The following is an 18,272-nucleotide window of genomic DNA, read 5'->3' as shown; positions in this document are numbered from 1 at the left end:
GATCCATAAATAGTATACAGTGAGAACTTCTCTTCCTTAGCTTTTGGTTTTCCTTGGAGTTAATAACTGTCTTTTTTTTCTTTCTCTACTTTTTTTACTTCTAAATATAATTATAGACACTTCATCCCCAAACTCTGTCCAACTGTTTATTTTTCTTTTCTATACTTTGAAACACATCAGTGTGCTATTGTTTACATCTTAGAGAAAGTTCTCCCAGAGCCTTCCAGCCTGTTGCAGTCATCCAGACTGGTTGCTTACTATAGGCATGCACGAATGTCATCTGGGATGTTCCTCCACTGTTACTTAGGATTTCCTTAGTTTTTCTTGAGTTGGATCTCCTTGATCCCATGGCTGCTTCTTTCTTATTTACTTTCTTGTTTTGTTGAAGCTCTGCGTCTAGAAATGTTCCTGGAAAAGGGTACCTGGAAGGTAAATTTTGTGACCTTTTATATCTGAAATATCTTTATTCTGTCCTCATACTTGAATGCTTAGATGTAGGATTCTGGGTTAGAAATAATTTTCCCTTAAAAATTTGAAGGCCATTACCCATAGTGTTCTGGTTCAGTGATGCTGTTAAGAAGTCCAAAACCGTTCTGGTATGGCGTGATCTATGTCTCCCCTCCCCACCCAAGCTTATAGAATCCTCTCTTTTGAAATTTCATGATGATTTATTTGATGTAGATTAGTTTTCATTCATTCTTCTGGGTGTAGGATCGGCTCCTTCAGTCTGGAAACTTACGTTCTTCAATTCTGGGAAGATTTACTTTTTGTTTAATTGTTTTATCCCTTCTTATTCTTTATTTTTGTTTTCGGAATTCTTACTATTCAGATATTGGCTCTATTAGACTCTGGAAGTTCTTTTGCTTTTCTCTCTGGGGGAGTCCCTCAACTTTTTCTTGCTATGAGTTTTTGTGCGTTTGTTTACTGTGTGTTTTTTATATCAGCTCTACGTGTGCTTGTGCATGTGTATATAAATATTCCTAAAAAATCACTAAATTTTTTTCTTTGTGTAGAAAATTTCAAACATAAAAAAATGGAGTAGTGTAATGAATTCCTGTATACCTCTTACTCAGCTTAAGCATTTACCAACTCATAGCCAGTTTAAGAACTTATTCTTGTTATCTGATCTTTTGTGATAGGATGCTGCAATTCTTATTTCATGAATATGAAATTTTAATTTCTTATTAGTCTGAGGAAAACTATTGATAATTTAAGAGTGCATACAAAAAGATGATTGGAACCTTTTTGGATATAGGTAGGACTTGTCACTGGGAGAGATCTGGAAGTTCCATTTGGGCCAGAGGGAAGCCCTGATGTTATTAGCCTTGTTGTTAATTAGGGCTTTGTGGTTTGTTAGATTCCCCTCAGAAGATTCTTCAGTTTCTGGCTTAAAGGGTCTAAGCTAAGTGAGCATTCTGGGAGCTAACATGAAGGAAGATTGCTAGAGTGGGTATCAGCACCCATGTGCTGACTTTCTCTTAATCCCCCTCTTTTCACTATGAAACCCATTCCCTCAACTTTGTCCTCTGGTTGGGAGACTCTGTGTTGTCCTGTCTGGAGTATAAACCCTCATTGCTCTGCAGGCACAGGGAGAGGCAGCTGCCTGTCTGCATAGTGTGGGATTAGGGTATCTGGTTCTAACTTCTTTAAAAGACTTCAGTTAGTCTTCCTCTTTCCAGCCTCATGTTACCTCCTTTTCCAGAGCTGTCTTGTGCCACAAATCTCGAGTCTTTTGGAGGTTCTGTAATGCAAGTGAAGTGAAGTGAAAGTTGCTCAGTCGTGTCCGACTCTTTACAACCGTAGGGACTATACAGTCCGTGGGACTCTCCAGGCCAGAATATAGGAGTGGGTAGCCTTTCCCTTCTCCGGGGGTTCTTCCCCACCCAGGGATTGAACCCAGATCTCCTGCATTGTAGGCAGATTCTTTACCAACTGAGCTACAAGAATTCAGCTCTCTTGTCTGTGGGCTTAGGATTCAGCTAGCTTCCTTTGGTCCACTAATACAATTGTCAGTCATTCTGCTTTTTAGTTTCCAAAATTTGTTTGATGTTATTTCTTCTCCCATTCTTGTCTTTGTAACTTCATACCAATAAAAAGAAAACCTCTTTGTTGTCATTTGTTCGAATTTTGAGAAGGAGCAGAGTTAATTGCATGTCTGTTTTTAATTTACCATTGTTAAACCAAAGCCCTACCTGTTTCAGTATGAAGAACTTGCGTTAAGTATACAGAGCAGTGAATCATTTTATGAATAACAATGCTGAATTATTTTTAAAAATTATCCTAATAAGCTTGGGATTGTAACACCTTAAGAGATATTTGTTTTAATATTAAAAAAAAAATAAAATTCATGGTCAGTTTTCTAGTGGGAATTTTTCACGATACTGTAAATCTTTAGTAATGTTATTTTCCATATCTAGTTTTCATGCATGTGTTTTTTTTAAAGGCAGTTGTTCCATGCATTTAGTTTCCAATTTTTATGTTTTTCTTATAACAAAAATAGAAGGCTGCCATAGCCTTCAAACCATAGCAGTAGAAGCTGTTAAACATCTTTTACTCTGCAAAGGAATAAGCTGTACCTAGGGAAGGTGATCCACCTGATTGATAAAGATGCAGGCCTTTTCAGAAACAAGTGATATACAGAAAGAAAGGCAAGTAACTTCTACTCTGGGAAGAGGGAAGATATAGTGAAAACTTGCAATTTAGTTATTGGTGGTAGAGCATTTTTTTTTTAAGTTACTTCTTTTCTTATCCTTGAGGAATAGAGATTGCTTTGCCATGGTATCTGACATATTTTTATTTACTTTCATCTAGGGAGATGCATATATTTACATGGAACCAGAGAAACAAGTTATATCCAGGTCTTCAGATGAATGTGTTGTGGCCCTGTGTGACCAGTGGTTAGTTTCTTTTATAGATGGCAAGCAGAAATTTTCTCCCATCACTTTGCTTATCCTTGACTTTTTTTTTTTAATCAATTTGTCCACTCCCAGGTACTTGGATTATGGAGAAGAGAACTGGAAAAAACAGACATCCCAATGCTTGAAGAACCTGGAAACGTAAGATGGGAGAAGGTGCTGGGGAAGGGGAAGTGTTAGTGGCTCAGTCATGTCCAGCTCTGTGAGTCTGTGGACTGTAGCCCTCTAGGCTCCTCCATCCATGGAATTCTCCAGGCAAGAATACTAGAGTGGGTTGCCATTCCCTTCTCCAAGGGGAAGGGGAAGGAGATGAGAAACGGGGAAGACAATGAAGCCGAAGAGGAGAGACACTTTATATTCTGATCTGTCCAGGTACTGTGAGGAGACTAGGAGGAATTTCGAAGCAACTTTAGATTGGCTACAGGAGCACGCTTGCTCGAGAACTTATGGCTTAGGTAAGCAAACTTCAGGTTTCCGTGTGAATGACTTTGCCAGTTACATAGCAGGTTAACCCTTCACCATTTTCCCTTCTCTTCCATTGTTTTTCTGAGCTGGAAGTGAGAGGATTTTGGTTAGAGGGTGAGAGAAACTAGGGTCTGGTCCCCACTCCTATTCACCTGATGGCAGAAGTATCTAACCCATATAATTTTATGGTGCAGTTATTTTAAATAGAAAATTTCTAGTGCTTCACCTTTTTTAAAAAAATTTATCAGTTTATATTATTCAAGTAAATTTAGAAACCTACAAAAGTAGCTTTGTCAGTGCTAGAGACCTGCTTTTGAAAATGTGAATTCTGGGGTGAAGTGTCTCTTAGATTCATCTTGCACGAATTTTCTTCCTTTTACTTACAGGTACTCGTTTGCCATGGGATGAGCAGTGGCTGATTGAATCGCTCTCTGACTCCACTATTTACATGGCATTTTACACAGTTGCACACCTGCTGCAGGGAGGTGACTTGCATGGACAAGCAGAGTCTCCGTTGGGCATCAGGTTGGTAAATGGATAGGGGAAGAAAGGTGATTTGTTAGCGTGAGATATAATCTTTTGATTTATGTATTGAAATGCTTTTTTTTAAAAATTAATTTATTTTTGGATGCATTCGATCTTAGTTGAGGCAATGTCTTTGTTGTGGCATTCCAGATCTTTAGATGCAGTGCAAGGACTTTTCAGTGCTCAAGGTTTCTCTCTAATTGTGGTGTGCAGGCTTCAGAGTGCGTGGGTTCTATAGTTGCAGAATGTGGGCTTATTTGCCCCTTGACAAGTGGGATCTTAGTTCCCCAACCAGGGATTGAATCCATGTCCCCTGCATTGGAAGGCAGATTCTTAACCCCTGGACCACCAGAGAAGTCCGTGAAAATACTTTCTAATAATTCGTTTTTATAAGAATTCATTTAGTGGAATTTTGTCATGATGGTTTTGCTTTTGAATTGAGAAAAAGTAATAAGTAACCCCTCTGTTATTCACTCTTTATTCTTATGGGAGTCTCTTGTTCTCATTTGTTACTGTAAAACATTAAGAAAGCGATTTCTGGGACTTCACTGGTGGTCCAGTAGTTAAGAATCCACCTTGTAATGCACAGGGTATGGGTTCAATCCCTAGTCGGGGAACTAAGATGCCACATGCTGAGGAGCAACTAAGGCCGAGTTGTGCAACTACTGACCCTGTGCCACAACTGAAGAGTCTGTGCTGAAATGAAAGACCTGGCGTGGTGCGGTGACAATCCCCTATGCACGGCGAAGACTCAACACAGCCAAACAAATGAATAAATAGAATAAATACTTAAAAAAACCCGATTTCTACTTCATGGTTGGATTAGAATGCTGGTTTTTTTCAACGAAACTATATATATATGTTCTGTTGTTGTTTATCCGTTACTTTTATTTTAATACAGACCACAGCAAATGACCAAGGAAGTTTGGGATTATATTTTCTTCAAGGAAGCTCCATTTCCTAAGACTCAGATCCCAAAGGAAAAATTAGATCAGTTAAAGCAGGAATTTGAGTTCTGGTATCCTGTGGATCTTCGAGCCTCTGGCAAGGATCTTATTCCAAATCATCTTTCATATTTCCTTTATAATCATGTGGCTATGTGGCCAGAAGAATGGTGAGTGCCAAAAAAGCTGTGAACTACATGTATTGATTATTGACAAGGGTTCCTTGTGGCTTTAAATATACTGATGTTATTGTAGAGGGTAAGGTTAGATTTGCCAATACATTCTTTTTCTTACATTAAATGTACTGAAGGAGAAAGCACACCTTCTCCTATTATATCCAGAAATTCTCATACCTGCTTTGGGCTGCCAAAGCATTTCACATTTCAGATACTTTGATGGTCAATCAGTAATACGCTTGACCTATTACATGACTCATTTGACTTGTTAACAGGCAATTTCAAACAGAGCCTAGGTCATTAGAATGGGAAGGAAACATCCCTTTAGAGCTGAGAACCCCAAGTTTCCAGTATTAAGTCATGATGTTCTGACTAGAATCTGGATCAGAGATGCATTTTTAATACCATGTGCTCAAGAGTATTCTTTCTGTCATCTTCCCTTTTGACCCAGACATGCCCCTGTGTCTTTCTCTCCTGTCTTCAAGTAGCTGGAGAAACAAACCCCTCCCACTGTTCAAATTTTATTTTGCAGAACCAAAGCAATCTCATGGAACTTCTTGTATTTAGGGTGAGATTGCATTTAGAATGAGATTACATTTTCTTTCTCAAGAATAAAAGATTTTGAAGAAGAGGAATAAAATAAATCTGATGTGGTTGTTGTCATTCAATTAGTTTTCTCTATTGGTTTAAATGTGTTTTTGGAGAAATCAGGTGTCTTAGAAATACTTGTTAGTAACATGGTTGAATATTTATCCCATTGCATCAAGTTTTGGACATATATAAGCGTGTTAAAATTATAGATAAGTGGTAGCTTCAGGTGCTTATGCTATCACTGGTAAAATCACTTTTAGTAACTCATGTAATTTTCACTGCAACTTTTCGTGGAAGATGATCTGTCCCTGGTGGCACAGTGGGAAAGAATCTACCTGCAATGCAGGAGATGTGGGTTCAGTCCCTGGGGCGGGAAGATCCCCTGGAGAAGAAAATAGCAACCCACTTCAGTATTCCTGCCTGGGAAATCCCATGGACAGAGGACCCTGACGGGCTGTAGTCCACGGGGTTGCAAAAGAGTCAAACACAGCTTAGTGACTAAACAACAAAGATCTTTTTATATCTATATGTATAGCCTGGCCTCTATTTTTAAGATAGTTCATAGTATTTCATCGTATGCCTGCACCATAATTTATAAACCAGTCCTTTTACTAATGGATACTTGTTTTCATTTGTTTCCTGTTATAAATAGGACTCAATAAATATCCCTGCACATTTGCCTTAAGAAACATTATGACTCTTAGCATTTACCTCAAGTTTTTAAGGCTAAACCATAATCTTTAAATTTTATTTTCTGTCTTTACACATTTACCTGTCAAGTGATAAATGGCCTGTAGCTGTGAGAGCCAATGGACATCTCCTCCTCAACTCTGAGAAGGTAACGCTCATTACCTCTTGAAACGTTAGAATTCTGCAGAAATGTTTTTCAGATTTAGGATGTTGTACTTTCTTAAATAAAGAATATGAAAATCAGTTAAAAATCTTGCATTTAAAATTTTTAGTACTACCAATGTAAATTAAAGATTTATATTTAAAATTGAGTGAGTAGAGTAGATAGTATTAATTGAGAGGAGGGATGGGGAAAACTTTCCTATATAATAATTGTCTTAGAGTTAGAGTGGCAAAGAGTGACAAATTGTTACCAGAGAAGAGAGACAGAGAAATGGACAGGAAATATAAAGATTCTAGCTTTGTGACCCTGCATCTTTCTCATTAAGTTGAGAAAATAATTTGGTGGTTTTTGCTTTTTATTGTGACTAGCCACTAAATTAGAATAATAGAATTTTGGAGCCTGTAGGATTCTTAAGTGTTATTTAATGCTTCTTTCTAGAAAGTATCTCTCTCCCTATACTACTGCAACTTCCCCTATTGCTGCTAATGATACTACAATTATACTAGTAGTATCACAGTAGTATAATCATAGTACATATATTAATAATATATATGATTTTTTTAATGCTTCATAAGTATCTGATTATTCAGTATCCTCAACAGGAGTTATGCCAACCTCTTGACAAGCGCTTTTTTGCCCCTATAATGCCTTTGTGCACATGAGAAAGGTCCTGCTACCGCTAAGTCGCTTCAGTCGTGTGACACCGACTCTGTGCGACCCCATAGACGGCAGCCCACCAGGCTCCCCCGTCCCTGGGATTCTCCAGGCAAGAACACTGGAGTGGGTTGCCATTTCCTTCTCCAATGCATGAAAGTGAAAAGTGAAAGTGAAGTCGCTCAGTCGTGTCAGACCCTCAGCGACCCCATGGACTGCAGCCCTCCAGGCTCCTCTGTCCATGGGATTTTCCAGGCAAGAGTACTGGAGTGGGGTGCCATTGCCTTCTCCGGAGAAAGGGGCACGCTTCCTCAACTAAACAAAAAAAAAATTAAATTGCAATGTTACTTATTTCTCATTAATAACAATCCTAACAAGTTGGACTTGTTCCAACCATTGAATCTTGCTATATCTGATGGAATATTAATGATGAAAGAATATTCATTGCTATATAATAATGAAAATAGTTATAGATTTAAACAAATAGCAGATGATATGAATTGCAAAATGAGATTTTTTTTTTAACCAGTGCCCTAACAGGGAATAAAAAAGTTCATTTAAGATAACTTGTACATTAGGCTGAAAAATAGCTACTTTATAGATTTTGTTAAATCAGCAAGGACTTTTGATTGTTGAACTCATTTTTTCTTCGTAGGTCAAGGTGGAACTATATATATATTTATATATATATGTGTGTGCATGTGTGTATATGAGAGTACAGGTATAAATCCTGCTATTAATATAACATGATGTTTCCTTTGGTCTCCACATTGTTGTGTTATGTATACACTGTATGTCCCTGGTAGAGGGCTTTCTGGTGGCTCGGACAGTAAAGAATCTGTTTGCAATTCAGGACATCCTGGATTCAGTCCCTGGATCAGGAAGATCTCCTGGAGAAGGGAATGGCTACCCACTCCACTATTCTTGCCTGGAGAATTCCATGGACAGAGGATCCATAGGGGTTGCAAAGAGTCGGACATGACTGAGTGGCTTACACTTTCGCTTAACTTTCATACTCATTTTATTACAAGATTTATTGCTCTGTAGTAGAAACTTGATAGAATGGCCGCTTCTCTTTGGTGTTAGCAAAGTTACCAAGCATAGAAATTTTTTAAACAATAAAGATTGCTGGGCTGTGCACAGTGCCTACTTACTTGTGCTGCCCTCAGGCAGAGCACAACTTGAGTAAGCAACTATTGTGACCTAATGACAAGAAGTTTCCTAAATTTGTTTCCTAAAGTTTCCTAATTTTGACCTAATGAGCTTGTCCATTCTTTTCTGAATGACTCTAATTGTTATAAAGCTCTTATAACCAGCTGCAGTGTTCCATAGTTATAGTGTAATCATTCCACGTCTAAACCAATTCCCAAGCAACAGTATCAGTTAATGGAAAGAGCCATGGACTGAGTGTCACACAGGAGATGCTGTTCTAGCTTTGTCACTGACTAGATTAGTTACTCGGAGAAGGCAATGGCACCCCACTCTAGTACTCTTGCCTGGAGAATCCCAGGGACGGGGGAGCCTGATAGGCTGCCGTCATGGGGTCGCACAGAGTCGGACACGACTGAAGCGACTTAGCAGCAGCAGCAGCAGATTACTTACTCAGGCAAGTCATTGTGTTGACTGGATTTCAGTTTTCTCCTCTGTAAAATAAGTGTAAAGTGTCTTTTCCTTTGCATGTTTCTAATCCTTTTTATCTTTATCTAGTTGTAGCCTGCTCATTTAATTTGATGTGGCTGATCTGGTTTACTTTATTTATATGTACTCTTACTAAAGCCTTATCATTGACTTTCTTTTTCAGATGTCAAAATCCACAGGCAACTTCCTCACTTTGTCCCAAGCTGTTGATAAATATTCAGCTGATGGTGAGTATATGTTTTTTTTATTGCTGTTGCTTAGTGTCCCCAGTTCTCAGACTGCAGAAGGTAATTAGCATTCTTGTTTCAGTTTCATTGCTTTTCTCTTTAGCTTTTACCAATACTTTAAAATATTCATGTTTTCTTTGTGTACAAGCAACATAATTTTTAAAATATAAGAATTGTTAATATGATCTGTTTAGAAACAAATTTAAGCTAAGATTATTAGAGTCTTCTTTCAAAGGAAACTCACTGTTAGTGCTACCTGATTTGTTCCTAATTTCATGCTGGGGTAAGTTGCTTCAGTCATGTCCGACTCTTGGTGACCCGATGGATTGTAACCACCAGGCTCCTCTGTCAGTGGAGTTCTCTAGGCAAGAATACTGGAGTGGATTGCCATGCCCTCTTCGAGGGGATCTTCCCAACTCAGGGATTGAGCTCACATCTTTTATGTCTCCTGCATTGGCAGGTGGGCTCTTTACCAGTAGTGCCACCTGGAAACTCTATTTCATGCTATTTCTAAAATTAAATAGTTAGTTTGTAGAGACGTTAAGCATATAGGAAGCTTTTTCAAAGTATTTCCTCCATATTTGATATAGATGAGTTGAACCTAGAAGCCTTCATTTTTTTGAAAAATATGTTTCCCCTGACTTCATTACTATTTCATTTAATCATTACTTTGTCAAGAGAAAAAATGCACTATCTAAGCTGAAGGAGCCAGTCCTTCCTTATGTAACCTAGCCTTTGGTCATCATGGCACTTCTTTTTGTTGATCAAGACTACCACAGTTTGAGACTGTACTGAAAGGGATGGGGAAAAACTAACCTAAATTACTTAGAAAAACAGTATTATGACAACATAGCAAGATGAAAAGGACTGTACACAATATTGTAGGTTTTTTTTTCTTTTAAAGAAGTGTATATAAGCAGTTCTGAAACTTTTATATGTTTACTGGGATTGAACAAATATTGTGGGTGAGAGCTCAGTATCAGAAGCTATAAATAAGTTAAGAGGAAATGCTCAAATGAACTCCCTGGTGTTGGATTGGAATTGGCAGTATCAGCATAAACTCATGGGTTTTATTTTTTATACAGACAGACATAAAAATAAACATAGGGACTTCCCTGGTAGTCCAGTGGCTAAGACTTTCTGCTCCCAATGGAGGGGACTCCAGTTCAATCCCTGGTCAGGGAATTGAATCTTACATGCTGCAGTGGAAATTGAAGTTCCCGCATGCTGAAACTAAGACCCAGTGCAGCCAAATAACATAAATATTTTAAAAATAAATAAAAATAAATATAGATTTATGTGTGGGTTAGTCATGCATTTATTTCCTAGTTTTGCTGAGAGAGCCTGTGGATACTGAAACACTAGTTAATGGTGAAACACCTGTCATTCAGATCTTGGTTTCTAAATACCATTCTCTAGTAAAAGGAACTAGGGTTCCTAGGAGCAGGGATTGATTTGAGTCTGGAGTAGAGAAAATACAAAATGGGCATGGAATATTTTATGATGCCAGAAAATGAGAAAATGTTTCAGAAAGGATGGGGACAATTTGAAAGGGCACAGGAGCCAGCTTGAAGGGGCTCCCAATTGCCCAAGCAAGAACTTTTTGAGAGATAAAGTAAATAACGTAGTATTGAATTATAACTCCTTGCATAAATTAAATATTCATGAACTCATAGGGATATATAGTAATAATTGAATAAGTAAGTGGGGGAGTGGGGACTGTTCTTCTTTTCAGAAGAATTCCAAGTAATAAATGTGGAAGAATTGAATGAAATATAAAATCATCATTAGAGAAACATCATAGTAATATTGTCAAAGACAAGATCCATCAGTTCAGTTCAGTTCAGTCGCGTCCGACTCTTTGCGACCTCATGGACTGCAGCACGCCAGGCTTCCTTGTCCATCACCAACTCCCGGAGCCTATTCAGACTCATGTCCATCTAGTTGGTGAAGCCATCCAACCATCTCATCCCCTGTCATTGCCTTCTCCTCCCGTCATCAATCTTTCCCAGTATCAGGGTCTTTTCAAATGAGTCAGTTCTTCGCATCAGGTGGCCAAAGTAAGAGTTTCAGCTTCAGCATCAGTCCTTCCAGTGAATATTCAGGACTGATTTCCTTTAGGATGGACTGGTTTGATCTCCTTGCTGTCCAAGGGACTCTCAAGAGTCTTCTCCAACACCACAGTTCAAAAGCATCAATTCTTCGGCTCTCAGCTTTCTTTACAGTCCAACTCTCACATCCATACATGACTACTAGAAAAACCATAGCTTTGACTAGACGGACCTTTGTTAGCAAAGTAATGTCTCTGCTTTTTAATATGCTGTCTGCTGCTGCTGCTGCTGCTAAGTCACTTCAGTTGTGTCTGACTCTGCAACCCCATAGACAGGAGCCCACCAAGCTCCTCTGTCCCTGGGATTCTCCAGGTAAGAACACTGGAGTGGGTTGCCATTTCCTTCTCCAATGCATGAAAATGAAAAGTGAAAGTGAAGTTGCTCAGTTGTGTCCAACTCTTCACGACCCCATGGATTGCAGCCTACCAGTTTCCTCCGTCCGTGGGATTTTCCAGGCAAGGGTACTGGAGTGGGTTGCCAATGCCTTCTCCAGTATGCTGTCTAGGTTGGTCCTAACTTTTCTTCCAAGGAGCATCCTTTAATTTCATGGCTGCAGTCACCATCTGCAGTGATTTTGGAGCCCACAGAAATAGTCTGTCACTGTTTCCATTGTTTTCCCATCTATTTGCCATGAAGTGATGGGACCATGATCTTCGTTTTCTGAATGTTGAGTTTTAAGCCAACTTTTTCACTCTCCTCTTTCACTTTCATCAAGAGGCTCTTTAGTTCTTCTTCGCTTTCTGCCATAAGGGTGATGTCATCTGCATATCTGAGGTTACAACAAGATCCATCAGTGGTTGCCAAAATCAATGGATGAAAGTTAAAAAAAAAAAACCAACAGGTTATTTGCATATTCTCAGAGTATCTATCCCAAGATACTTCTTTATCACAAAGGGAAAAATAGTAACTTTACAGTGGAGAGACTTGGCAGACACTACCTGACCACATGAGGTGGGTTTGCAATAGCAATAGTAAGTCATATCAATATCATGTACCTCCCTGATCATGATGCACTGAGAAGACATACAGCATCACTCTTGTGATATTCTTGCCAGAGGTTCATAACCTCCATCTAATCATGCAAAAACATCAGACAAACCCAAGTTGGGAGAAATTTTGTTAAATTCCTGACTACCCATCAGTAGTCAAGGTCCAGGACAGACTGAGAAACTGTCACGATTTGAAGAGACTAAGGAGATAAACAATCAAATGCAAGGTGGTTTTCTGGATTGAATCCTAGAACAGAAAAAGGATATTAGAGAAAAGGCTGGTGAAATTTTGAATTAAGTCTGTAGTTCAGTTAGTAGTGTCATACTGATGTTAACTTCCTGCTTTTTTGAAACTGTGGTTATGTAAGTTGTTAACATTAAGAAAGTCTGGTAAATGGTGAAACATTTATCCTTGTCTTTTGCATCCTTGCTGTAATTGTAAAATTATTACAATATAAAAAGTTAAAAATGTGTTCAGCTTCTTGGGTATTATAAAGGATATTTAATGCATACGTAATTTGATATCACATATTCTCATCTCCTTCTTTAAGGTGCAGATGGTAGCATACCATCCATACTACTCTGAAATTTGCCTTTTTCACTTATGAGTTCATATTTGAGGTCACTTCATGTGGATACATTAAAGTTTCCTCACTCTTGTATAGCAGTATCGTCTTCCATTGCAAGGATGTCCTGTAATTTAATTGATTAGACTCTTACAGATGGGTGGGTTGTTTGTTTTTTTTTTTAATATTTTAGGATGGAAGATTTTGTTTTAAAAATTGTATTTTGTTAGTAAGAAACCTAGAAGAATCTGCTTTTAGAAGTAAGAAAATATGTATTTGTGCACAAAAGGTAGCACTCTGTTTTCTTATGCATTAAAATAATTGTAATATTTTGCTGCCTTTAAATGAGGCTGAGATGTTGATAGGGATATCTTTCCCAAGTTTATCATTTTTTCCTCTGCCTCATTAAAGATCACTTTATCTCATTAGCACAACATGCCTGAGAAGAAACGGATATTGATGCTGAGTGTATGCAAATCAATATAGAAAATTCAAATATTTTAACAACATCATTATGGATTCTGCTTTTGGTGATCTTTATTTTTGCTGTTGATCCATGCAGTGGTTTAAAGCACTTGCTGTTTCTTAATTTGTACGTGGGCTTGGCAGTGTACCCACCTGCACACATAGTTCATATTCAGTAACTACATTTTTAAATCATCGATTAATTTTTTTTCTTCTTCTTCAAGGAATGCGCTTGGCTCTAGCTGATGCTGGTGACACTGTTGAAGATGCTAACTTTGTGGAAGCCATGGCAGATGCAGGTATTCTCCGCCTATACACCTGGGTGGAATGGGTGAAAGAAATGGTTGCCAACTGGGATAGCCTAAGAAGTGGTCCTGCCAATACCTTCAATGATAAAGTTTTTGCCAGGTAATCTATAGTCCCCAACCACTTTTACTTTAAGGAGTTGCTTAGTCCTGGTGTATTTTTAAATTTTCTTTTTTTTTTAACTCTTAAATTTAGATGTTAATAATAGCCACTCTTCATTGAAAACTTACTTGTGCTGGGAACTATGCTAAGTACTTTGGATCCATTGTCTGATTTTAGCCTTATAGCAATTTTATATGATAAAAATACTATTAGCTTTCTTTCTTTCTTTATTTGGCAGTGTTGGGTCTTAGTTGCGGCATGTGGGATCTTTAATTGCAGCATGCAGGGTGCCTTATTAACAGTTGCAGCATGTGAACTCTTAGTTGCAGCATGTGGGATCTTGTTCCCTGACTAGGGACTGAACCCGAGCCCCTTGCATTGGGAGTGCAGAGTCTTAGCCACTAGACCACCAGGGAAGTCCTCACTTCAGTTCAGTTGCTCAGTTGTGTCTGACTCTTTGCAACCCCATGGACTGCAGCATGCCAGGCTTCACTGTCCATCACCAACTCCCGGAGCATCCTCAGACTCATGTCCATTGAGTTGGGGATGCCGTCCAACCATTTCATCCTCTGTTGTCCCCTTCTCCTCCTGCCCCCGATCCCTCCCAGCATCAGGGTCTTTTCCAGTGAGTCAACTCTTCACACGAGGTGACCAAAGTACTGGAATTTCAGCTTCAACATCAGAACTTCCAATGAACACTCAGGACTGATCTTTAGGATGCACTGGTTGGATCTCCTTGCAGTCCAAGGGACTCTCAAGAGTCTTCTCCAACACCACAGTTCAAAAGCATCAATTCTTCAGCACTCAGCTTTCTTCACAGTCGAACTCTCACATCCATACATGACTACTGGAAAAACCATAGCCTTGACTAGATGGACCTTTGTTGGCAAAGCAATGTCTCTGCTTTTTAATATGCTATCTAGGTTGGTCATAACTTTGCCTCTAAAAGCATCTTTTAATTTCATGGCTGCAATCACCATCTGCAGTGATTTTGGAACCCCCAAAAATAAAGTCTGACACTCTTTCCACTGTTTCCCCATCTATTTCCCATGAAGTGATGGGACCAGATGCCATGATCTTCGTTTTCTGAATGTTGAGCTTTAAGCCAATTCTCTCACTCTCCTCTTTCACTTTCATCAAGAGGCTTTTTAGTTCCTCTTCACTTTCTGCCATAAGAGTGGTGTCATCTGCATATCTGAGGTGATTGATATTTCTCCCGGCAATCTTGATTCCAGCCTGTGGTTCTTCCAGCCCAGCGTTTCTCATGATATAATCTGTACATAAGTTAAATAAGCAGGGTGACAATATACAGCCTTGACGTACTCCTTTTCCTATTTGGAACCAGTCCGTTGTTCCATGTCCAGTTCCAACTGTTAATTCCTGACCTGCATATAGGTTTCTCAAGAGGCAGGTCAGGTGGTCTGGTATTCCCATCTCTTTCAGAATTTTCTACAGTTTATTGTGATCCACACAGTTAAAGGCTTTGGCATAGTCAATAAAGCAGAAATAGATGTTTTTCTGGAACTCTTCCTTTTTCGATGATCCAGCGGATATTGGCAATTTGATCTCTGGTTCCTCTGCCTTTTCTAAAACCAGCTTGAACATCTGGAAGTTCACGGTTCACATATTGCTAATATATGTGGAAGTTTTTTTTATACCTATATATACTTGCCTTTAAACTCAGTTACCTTTTTTCCATACTCCGTAGTGAAATGAATGCAGGAATTATAAAGACAGATCAAAACTATGAAAAGATGATGTTTAAAGAAGCTTTGAAAACGGGTTTTTTTGAATTTCAGGTAAGCTGTTAATTCTTTTCATAGCTATAGAATAGTCAATGTGAATATTATACATTTCTTTTTTTTTCCTCCTGCTATAGCATAATGACTCATCTTTTAAGTGGAGAGTGAAAACTTGTAAAGTCTTCAATAAATTATGATTTTAAGTAGTTTTCTTGGGTACTTTTTCTATTATGTTCCTTTATATAAATAATTCCTTAATATAAATAATTCTGTTTCTAGTTGAGCTGTGAGTTAATTGAGGTTAAATCTGAAAATTAGTCATGTTTTCCAGAAAAGCATTTTAAAATTGATTTAAAAAAAGGGGCCTAATTGTAAACTAATTGCTGTTAGTTTGAAAGCAAATGTTTTCTGAGATTTTTCCACAAGGTGTCAGTATATCCTCAAGTTTGACAGTCCAAGAGCTTAAACTAAAAACGTAGCTTTTCTCAGTTTTGTAGAATATCACATTGGGATTTATGTAATTTGGTTTTCAGAAATGTGGATAAATAAGGATAAGTGCTGAGCATATCAGTGTATCATATTTACAGGCTTTTTAGTCTTAATATATATTACTTAGAGCATTCACCTTTAGTACCCAGTTTAAATTGTTCAATTTTTATGTCCATTACAAAATGTCTTTTTCAGGTATTTTTTTTTGAGAATTAGTAATATAAAAGTGCAATATTCTTTTGTTAGGATTGATAATTTTTTTTTTTTTTTACTGAAAAACAGGGTTAATCAAACGTTTATTTGATCTTGTAATTAAAAGATTTCCTAATCATAAAAACAAAAGAAAGGAATAATCAAAAAAAGACTGATGAATTTGGCAACACAGATAAGAAAATCACAACTGAAATCATCTTAAAAATACGGTCAATTGGAAAATTATTTACAGTCTGTATTTCAGGATTTTTGACACATCAAAAAAAAAAAAAAAATACAGGTATCCAAAGAAAAATAACCAAAGGATGTGAACAAACAATCCCCCTAAAGAATCCTAAATGGCTAAGAAGTGCTTAAAAAGAAATGGTTAATAGCAAAGGTCATCAAAGATGTACAGATTTAAACAATTTATTGTTATGGACCTAAGGATTGACACACATTTGTTTTCAGAATCTTAAAAATAAAGCAAAACCTTTTCAGAAATTATGAAATTTTTAAAGACTAAGTACTTAAAAATGCATTAAGATAGAGATACTGAATTTTTTTCCTATAATTTTATTTCAAAGAAGTAGGGGGAGAGAAATGATAAATAATTCCAAATTTTGTAGGCCGCGAAAGATAAGTACCGTGAATTGGCCATAGAAGGGATGCACCGAGACCTCGTGTTCCGGTTTATTGAAGTTCAGACACTTCTCTTGGCTCCATTCTGTCCACATTTGTGTGAGCACATCTGGACACTCCTGGGAAAGGTAGCATTATGCATTTAAGACGTTCTGTGTGGTTTTGATTTTGGTCTCATTAAATAAATGTTGTGGTAATAATGTTACTTACAAGAAAAAGACTGAAAATGAGTACTGTTAAATATAGTGTTGGGTTCATCATCTCATAATTATTACAGCAGCTTAAATTGAAGCTGTCTCCTTTTTAGATAGAAACATCATGTATGAGTCTTTATATGCACACTACGTATATTTTAAAAACATGTGACTTTGTATGTGTTGTTTATCAGCTTCCTATTAGGAAATGTTACAATACATTTGAATACATTCAAATATATATTTTAATATATGTATAACTAATATTGTTTTTCTAGCTGTTTGTTTTAAAAGGTGAAAATATTGAAAGATATATATAACTGTTATGAACTGCTTATAAACAAAGGTAGAAGTGTGTATTTGCATAAATATTCTTGTTTTATAGAAAATTTCTGGCATATATACGGCTGCATATTCAGGGATATTATATTAGCATTCTTACTGTGAAGGTAAATTTAATTATTTCTCCCAGGCTTGCAGATAAACAGATTGGTTGGTTTAATAACTCCTTTCCAGCCTTATTAGCCAAGCTCTTTTGTATTTTTCAGTGTATGAACAATGCAAAAATGTGTTCAAATAGCCATACTTTCAGTACTAGATGTATTAATAGGGTAAAAACTGAGAGTGTGTGTAATTTATATAATAATGATTAAATTTAGGCAAATTAGCATTACATAATTTTCTTTGAAAGTGAGCATATGTGTGTGGGTATTAATATGCTTCTACAAATGTATGCTAATTAAGAATGTAGAGTCAGACTTCACAGCTTGAATTCTAGGGAACATTAGATCAGGGGCTGAAAGTGTGTTCTGTGTAGTCAGGTTTGAACTTTGAGCACACATTTACAGATGGTAGCCTTGGTATGAAACTGTAACCAAGAATCATAAAATAGTTGTTTTGTCTAATCTCAGTGAACCTTTTTTTTTTTTTTCCAAGCCCGACTCAATTATGACTGCTTCATGGCCTCTGGCAGGTCCTGTGGATGAAAGCTTGATACGTTCCTCACAGTACCTCATGGAAGTAGCACATGACCTTAGATTGCGACTCAAGAACTATATGATGCCTGCTAAAGGGAAGGTGAAGTCATTTTTTTTAAAGAGTCATTACTTAAAAGTTATTGGTCAAATAACATCTAATAGTGATGAAGATAAAGATAACTTTCATTAAAATGTACAGGGCTATTTTCATTATAAATGCAGTTCTATAATATGATTTTTTTTTATGTTAAAGGGAGTAGTGGTATACACTAGAAGTTTATTTCATTTTTGGTGTATATAAAAATAAGTAGATGTTTTTTTCCTTTCTTCTGCCCTGTAGAAGACTGACAAGCAGCCCCCTGAGAAGCCTTCACATTGCACCATCTATGTGGCAAAGAACTATCCGTCTTGGCAACACATCACCCTGTCAGTTCTACGTAATCACTTTGAGGTAATTCTCTCAGTAGACATTCCCCTCCGAGCAGTGTTGTGTACTGCTTATGCTGTTT

At 37.5% G+C, this 18,272-nt stretch overlaps 1 protein-coding gene across 2 annotated transcripts in view; it reads left to right on the top strand.

The window, feature by feature from the left end:
* LARS1 (leucyl-tRNA synthetase 1) overlaps positions 1-18,272 on the top strand; it is a 70,561-nt gene that overhangs the window by 36,156 nt on the left and 16,133 nt on the right. For both annotated transcript variants that reach the window (NM_001102492.1, XM_005209538.5), the window contains 12 exon segments: positions 2,812-2,897; positions 2,991-3,056; positions 3,288-3,370; positions 3,767-3,905; positions 4,807-5,019; positions 6,397-6,454; positions 8,925-8,988; positions 13,344-13,527; positions 15,236-15,326; positions 16,580-16,720; positions 17,723-17,863; positions 18,104-18,214. In NM_001102492.1, the coding sequence (NP_001095962.1) occupies positions 2,812-2,897; positions 2,991-3,056; positions 3,288-3,370; positions 3,767-3,905; positions 4,807-5,019; positions 6,397-6,454; positions 8,925-8,988; positions 13,344-13,527; positions 15,236-15,326; positions 16,580-16,720; positions 17,723-17,863; positions 18,104-18,214 (1,377 nt within the window).

The sequence above is a fragment of the Bos taurus genome, chromosome 7, assembly GCF_002263795.3.
Source record: "Bos taurus isolate L1 Dominette 01449 registration number 42190680 breed Hereford chromosome 7, ARS-UCD2.0, whole genome shotgun sequence".
NCBI classification, from domain to species: Eukaryota; Metazoa; Chordata; class Mammalia; order Artiodactyla; family Bovidae; genus Bos; species Bos taurus.
Note: the sequence above shows the minus strand (reverse complement) of the source record. Positions and strands in the feature narration are given on the sequence as shown.